A 7,410-nucleotide genomic window follows, 5' to 3' on the forward strand; every position below is an offset into this window, starting at 1 on the left:
AATTTGCCAGAAAATCTAGTCGAACTATGTCACAAACTTTTAAGTGTAGAACTTCACCTTATATATTATATACAATCATCCTTTATTTTATTTGTATATTTTACTCATCAGTTCATAATTTTACACGGGCAAAATATTAAAATAAAGGCTAATAATCCATGGTGTAATAAGAAAGTGATGGCTATTTCAGCCCAACTTTTATCATTGGTCCTAGCAAAATTAGGTCATACTTTATATAAAATTATAGGATTTTGCGTGGATTAGCTTCTATTCTCTTTAGATCTCTAAAAATTTGACAAGAAAAAGAAAAAGGAAATCATAATCAAAATTAAAATCCAACGTGTTGCATGCGAGTACTTAAGCATGCAGATATTATTCCGTAAATAAAATACATACAAAGAAAATAACGGATAAAAAGTTACATGCAAGATATATATCAGCAATTCAGCATACTTTGTCTTAGATTTGTCAAGATTACATAATTTTTCTTTTTGTCTAATTTCAAAAATAACACAAAACTGTCTTTGTTTTAATTTCCTTCACAATAATAAGGACTTTATTCACCCTACATTCCAAACTCACGCCAAAAAAGGTTCCCATAATTGTGTGATATTCTTTTTCATATCAGAAGTGGTTGGTTTTCATGTGATTTACTCGGATTGATGTATAATACTTCACAAATATTAGTTGAGCTCTGAAAATATATTTCTTTTGTCATTTTAGAAAAATAAGTTGGTGTTAACTGAGAGATTAGTGCAAGTCATAAACCATATACTAATATAATTGAGAACACCTCAACCTCAAGGGTAATCTCTCATTCTCTCATAGCAGCAGCTATCTTCTTCTGGACAAGTTCCACTCCTAGACGCGGAGACAATCGCGGCAGCGTTTCCTGCAAAACATGGCAATACTCATATAAGATATAAGCTCCTTTTTCCTCTTTCATATTTGAATTTTAGAGTCTCTTTTATTTTATTTTCATTTATCATATCTAGTGATTATCAAGATAACGAGAGGAATGCTAAAACAAGATGGAAGTATCTTCAAAAGAAAAAAATCAATCAAATCAAACTTGGATCCTAAAACTGTGACAAACTAATAGGTAGGGATACTTCGCAAGAACTGGTTTCTTTCTCCATGAATACATGCGGAGTACCTACAAAGCAGGAATTACTCTCTTCTTTTTTTTTTTCTTTCACTTTATAAGGTAACTGTGATTTCCCACAATTGAATCTATAGCTACATAAGCCTAAGTTGTAGAATGAAACAGAAGACTCCATAGCTACATGACACTCCTGGCTTGCTCAGACAACTCATATTGTGTATTTTGCACCAGGATGTTGCCATGTAAAGTTTTGGAGACATGTTTTCTAACTACAAGGAGAAACTTAAGTACAAGTCAATGAACATCATCAAAGCTTTATAGAGAATTGAGGATTTAAGTATTTAAATGTCACATTTTGCACTCCATACATTTGAAGTTCAATTTGTATGAGTTCTGTATTATGTCCAATTAACAACAACATTATTCTTGATTGTTTTGACTGTGAATTGTTTTTCTAATACAATATGCCCTTAGTCTAGTATCGCCCTGTACAATGGATAATTCTTACCAAGAGTCATTGTGAGAAATAGAGCCCCATATGCAGTGAACGACAAATTTAACTACGGAACAAAATTTAGCTGAAATGTCAAAGTAGCATGCAACTGAAAAAACTGAAACCTAAGAATTCTTATGATAAGCACCTAAGGATTATGGAAGACTATGTCCTGAAAGGCTAGAAATTAAAAGGGTAGAACCATTCTTCTTAAAATACAACACCAAGCATCCCAGTTGAATTTTGTACAACTCATACCGCAGAACAGTGAAAATTGTGTGATCCTAATGTGTAATGGCTTGACCCCATACTACTAATTACTGCTTTGCCTAGAAGCCTCAAATCATATGCAGATCCCGTAAAAGAATGAGGGCGTGACAAAATTTGTAAGCATCATATGCCAGGTCTCCTAGTAATATCAAACTAATATTTTGCAAGCATGTCCATCAGCAGATGCTATCTTAATCACCAGCAAAATTCCTGGTCCTAGACTAGGAAAAGGGCATGAAAAACACAGGGCAGTGCCAATTTCATCAAAAAGAAAAAAAGGCAGCCAAGTGTGGAGAAGTTAGACTTGCTACATTACACACCTTGGTGCTACCTTTCTCTCTACTACATTCATAATACAAAGAAATTAAGCATTGCCCAAGTTGTAACCCTTCACCAACTAATCCTAAACATTTTGATTATGACATAATTATAGAGCCTCCATAGTTGAATTGAGCATTGAAGTATACCTCGGTGCCATCAGAGAGTACTTTAGCCAAGACAGGTATCTCGTATTGATAAGCTCTTTCCCATTGGGGATTGGTAGTTATGTCCCTTATCTAATTCACAAAACCCAAAACACACACAATCAGAATGAGACAAAGATAATCATAACAATAAGAAGAAGAAGAAGAAGGAGGTACCTGGAGCTGAACATCGTGAAGGGAATCAGGGCCAGAGAGCAAGAACGCAGCTTGCAGCTTCTCTTTCAGACCTTCACACAAACAGCATCCGGGCTTTGAGTATAGAACCAATTTTCTTCCACAAGGTTCCGATGAAGATGATGACGAGCACCGAGATACTAAAGCCCACCTCAACGAAAGCCCGCTGGGCCTTTGTCCACTTCGGAGCAAAGCTGGGGAGGGTCTCACCGCTGCGAATGCCGCCGCCACACTCGCAACCGCCATTTTTCCGAGCCAACAAATAAAAACGTTAGCCTACGGATTCTGCTTTTATTAATTAATCAACCGCACGGTTATAACTTATAAATTAGGACTTAATTTAAATGTGTCATTTTATTATTTCTAAAATATAACATTATATTTTTCTTAAAAATTCACAATAAAATTCTGATTAATACAACTCAGGATGAGTAGAGTAGGAGTGATTAATAGTTAATACAACTGAAATTGCTTTTAAATCTATTTATAATAAAGTGCACTAATTTAAACTAACACATAAAAATAAAAGCGGTTTTAATTTTAAAAATCGGTATAGGAGTTACAAGATCTTATACAAATAAATCTTTCTTTCCTCCCTTTTTTTTCTTTTTAGTTTTTCAAAGATGCACATCCAATCCATAAGTCAATGTTGTAGTTTCTCACTTTCTTGTTATTTTCTTACCATAAGACATCATCCTAAATTCTAGTCTATCCTCTTTTTTTTTTTTAAGATAATACATGTTAAATTTCCAGTCATGGGAAATTGCCCACAAACATTTTGAATTATGAATGAACCAAATTTCTCAGTCACGTAAACAAAAGAAGGAATCCAACAAATACAAAAGTTGCTCAAGTAGAAAACTATCAAAACCAAACACCATTATTCCCCTTTTTTTTAGCTCCAACAATGTAAGCACAACTCTTCAATTTCTGCATATTATGCAATGTTAAAGACCACCAAAAACTCCCTTCAAGGGTAACCAACCCACTTAACCTTCAATTATAGTACATGAAAAGGATCCACAAGAGGAAAATCTAATACAATCTGGTGTTGTGAAGTGTCACAAGCGTGTTAAAAGATAGAAATGTTTATATGAGCTTCTTCTTCCTAAAATATCGCTTCAGATACCACAGCTGCAAGGCTGCAACAACAATGCAGACACCAAGAGACATGATACTGAACCAAGCCACTTTAGCATTCGTCGATTCGCTAACCTCCCTCATATCCGCTTCCCTGCAACGAGCAATGTCCAAGACAAAAGATGTTCCAATCAAAATGGCAATGCATTAACTAACCATTAACCAAGCTCAATGAATGGAATTTGGATCATCTAAAGTGATAAAGTGAAGGGTTAATCGCCATTGACTTTGTAACTTCCATGAAATACGTGTGTCCCACTATCTTAATTTAAGAGTGATTAACTCCTCCCTTTAGAGGATCTTGATCCCAATGAATGAATCATGATTAATTTCCCTTTTTGCTCATCACCATCAGTTAAAATTAAACAACCTAACTAACTTCTTCATAAGACCGTGACAACAGATATTAGCATCATCAAGGACATCTTCACATGAAGACGTTAAATGGTTCAGTCAAACATATTTAGTCAAACATATCAAACCATCTAACTGTACACAATATCATCTTCACACGAAGATGTCATCATTGAAGTAATCACCATGAATCAAATACCGAAACGAACACGAGATTTACCTGTTCTTCAAGTAAATTAGATTTTCGCGGATGGCTTCGACAGCTGCTTCAAGTTTCCTTAGCTCAAGTTCAACACCCTGTCAAAAAGGAACACTAAACATTTGATATTGAAAGGAATAAAGGAATGTAGGGATTACCTGAATCTTTTCTTTTTTGGCAACCGTTTCCCAGTCCTTGGCAGAAATGCCAGTTCTCCAGTCAAGGCTAACAGTTACAGTTGGTTGTTGATGGTTGTTTATGTTTTGCAGCCAGAAGCAGGCCAAGTAGGTCCCACTCTCGGCGCTTGTAAATGCAAACTGGCCATGGGTAACATTTTCTTTCTGGTGAAGGTTGTTTCCATAAGGAGATGTTACCTAAACAAAACAAAAAGCTAAGATTCGTTACAAATTGAAAGAGCGAGGCATAATTGAAGTGAAAGAAGAGAAGAGGTACCTTGAGAGAGACAGTGTGAATCTGGTTATGGTCAACTTCATCGGCGACAACATAGTAATCGGCTAAAACGACGACGTTGGACTGGATATCTTCCGAGACACACTTGGTTCCGGAAGAAGGGATGGTTAGCCATATGGCATGAGATTCAGCGATGAAGAAGAGGAAGAGGAGAGTAATTAGAGATCTTAGCTTCATGTGATTAATTAACTTTCACTGTTCCTTCAGATCTATGTATTTATCACTTAGAAACTAAGCTGACTAATTCGCCTCTCTGGGACATGGCCTCCTCTACTTTCTTCTTTCTTCCATTCGTTAATCGTTTTTGGTTTTTTTTTTTGGTTTTTTTTCCCACGGTATCTCCAATCTCGCAAGTTAAAATACTAATCCAATAGATCATAGTTCTATTTAAAAATTAAAAAATGCTAGGGATTAGAAATTTTGGTGTTTTATAACTATCGATTAACTATTAATAATATTTTTAATGGTGTGAGATTATATCTAATGGTGGGACATCATTTATTTTTATTGGTTAAGTACTGGCCAAAAAACACAAAAAATTACTGACCTTCTAAATTTTTTCTTAAAAATTTATCGTTGATTTAATGAGATAAGGTGTGATTTAAATACTAACTCAACTTGATTTGTTTTCTTTTTTTTATTTTTATTTTTTTTTTAAATGATTAGACAATTCTTAATTTTAAACATCACACATTTAGTGCTTTTTTTGGTACCATTTAAGGGGTTTTTTATTCTTATGTTCCTTGGATATTTTACTTTTTTATGGACCAAGCCTATAATATATTTGGGCTTCTACTAGATTGAGAGGCCTGTTATTTTGTCCAAAAATTGCAATAATCTCTGACCAAAAACTATGAAAGAGTGATCTGCATCTACACTTCCATGATGTTCCTTAGGGGTGTATGTGTTTCGGTCCGGTCCAGTCCAGACTCAAACATTTTAAAAACTAATTTAGTGTGATTTTATCATGTTTAGATTTGAGTCTGAGTCTGAAAAATAGATCCGATTATTATTTAGGATCTAGTCCAAGTCAAGGCGAACCCGGTTTCACTCAATTCATGTGCATTTTAAAAAAAACTAAAAAAAATATATATGTTTTAAATTAGTTTTAATATTATGTTATATTAATTATAAGTTTATTGTATTTTTTTTAATCACACTTGTTGAATTAGAAAATAGATAAAAAAATATCAAATTAGAATTTATAGATAAATTCAAATTCAAATATGAATATCAACTTCTTGATAACAAGTTTATTCTTTATAAATAAATGTATCATAAATAAGTTTCTTTATAAATTGTTGTTAAAATTTGAAAGGCCCGGTTTTCACCCGCTATAATTGTGATCCAAAAATGTTTAAATTTTATCGGATCTGAAAAATAGATTTGGTGTATATTTAGAATCGAGTCTGGATTAAGAAAAACTCAATTTCATCCCGATCTATGTACACCCTAAGTTATACCACAAACCGAAACAAAAGAAGTGTATGAAACACAATTAAATTGAAACTGATAAAAAGTTGTATGATAAAAATATAAAATTAAAATATCAATTGTTTATTAAATGATCAAATTAATTTCTATTTTACACAATTAATTCTACATACAATAGCTTATTTTCATTTCAAATAAAACCAATTCTAAAAATATATTTTTTCCAAACACACAGTTTTTAAAAGTTTCTCCTTATATTATTTACTGTGTCTTTTCCTAACTTTTCTTGAAGAAGAATTTTACTATGAAAATGAATTTTTCCTTTCCAAAAACTTAAAAAAAATTAATACAAATTTGTGTCCTTCAAATACATAATAAATTATTGGGAAAATGTAAATTGTACACCAAAATCAATGACTAAAATCAGCCATCAATATATTTGTGTATAATACATGTATAGTTTAATTTATTTTTAATGTGTATTTATATTTTAATATGTATCTTATATTAATGGCTGACTTTAGTGACTGATTTTAATGTACACGTGACATAATCCATATCATTGCAGATAGAGCATTAAATAAAAAACAGCTATAAAACACCCAAGGAGCTATCAATAAGGATATGGAGATATGATGGATGATTTGAGGATATCCACTTCCCATAATTCAAGTATTTTCCAGGAAGTTACACCTATATATGTACATCAACTATAACTTGGAAAAATACATTGGACTTCATTTATTTCGTTACTATATATATATATATATAAAACCCCGTTACACCCACATGGATTCTGCTGCTTCTCCATCATCCAACAAACTTCCAAATTTGAAATCTTTGCCTCCATTAATTATTGTTGTTATTATTTCACCCATATCCCTTCCAAGTACTCAGTCCCTACTAGCTAACTCAATAATAATAATAATAACTTGTCATCACTTTGTAATTATTTTTATATATATTGTAGTACTAGCTGGTCTCAACTCTCATGTGTGAAATTACATATTCAATTAAAGAAAAAGAGAATAAAAAGAATACTATGAAGTCTCATCAATCAAATGCATGCAAACATGCATGGTCGTGGCCATCTTGGTGGGTGAGGGTTACTTTAATTTAATTTAAAATTTAGTATTGTTTATCCAGCTCAATCAGGGATCGGATAATAAATGCAATTCAATTTATTATCTTTACATTATCCACACTTTTTTTATTTATCAAATATATATAATATTAATAAATATAAAATTTGTGATGAAAATAAATATCTTACACTTTAACTAGG

The 7,410-nt window shown here is 32.5% G+C and overlaps 2 protein-coding genes across 2 annotated transcripts; both read right to left on the bottom strand.

Moving 5' to 3' along the window:
* Positions 1-434: 434 nt before the first annotated feature.
* LOC107460816 (uncharacterized) lies at positions 435-2,848 on the bottom strand. Its single transcript, XM_016079226.3, has 3 exons — positions 2,510-2,848; positions 2,336-2,425; positions 435-892 (listed from the first exon to the last, which is right to left on the bottom strand). The coding sequence occupies exons 1-3, from the start codon at positions 2,771-2,773 to the stop codon at positions 815-817; spliced, it is 432 nt and encodes a 143-aa protein (XP_015934712.1). The 5' UTR covers positions 2,774-2,848; the 3' UTR covers positions 435-814.
* Positions 2,849-3,273: 425 nt separating this feature from the next.
* On the bottom strand, positions 3,274-5,025 carry LOC107460815 (transmembrane emp24 domain-containing protein p24delta3). Its single transcript, XM_016079225.3, has 4 exons — positions 4,674-5,025; positions 4,379-4,594; positions 4,242-4,318; positions 3,274-3,761 (listed from the first exon to the last, which is right to left on the bottom strand). Exons 1-4 carry the CDS (start codon positions 4,866-4,868, stop codon positions 3,617-3,619), a joined length of 633 nt encoding a protein of 210 aa, XP_015934711.1. The 5' UTR covers positions 4,869-5,025; the 3' UTR covers positions 3,274-3,616.
* Between the last annotated feature and the right edge of the window lie 2,385 nt (positions 5,026-7,410).

This window comes from Arachis duranensis, chromosome 8 (genome assembly GCF_000817695.3).
Source record: "Arachis duranensis cultivar V14167 chromosome 8, aradu.V14167.gnm2.J7QH, whole genome shotgun sequence".
NCBI classification, from domain to species: Eukaryota; Viridiplantae; Streptophyta; class Magnoliopsida; order Fabales; family Fabaceae; genus Arachis; species Arachis duranensis.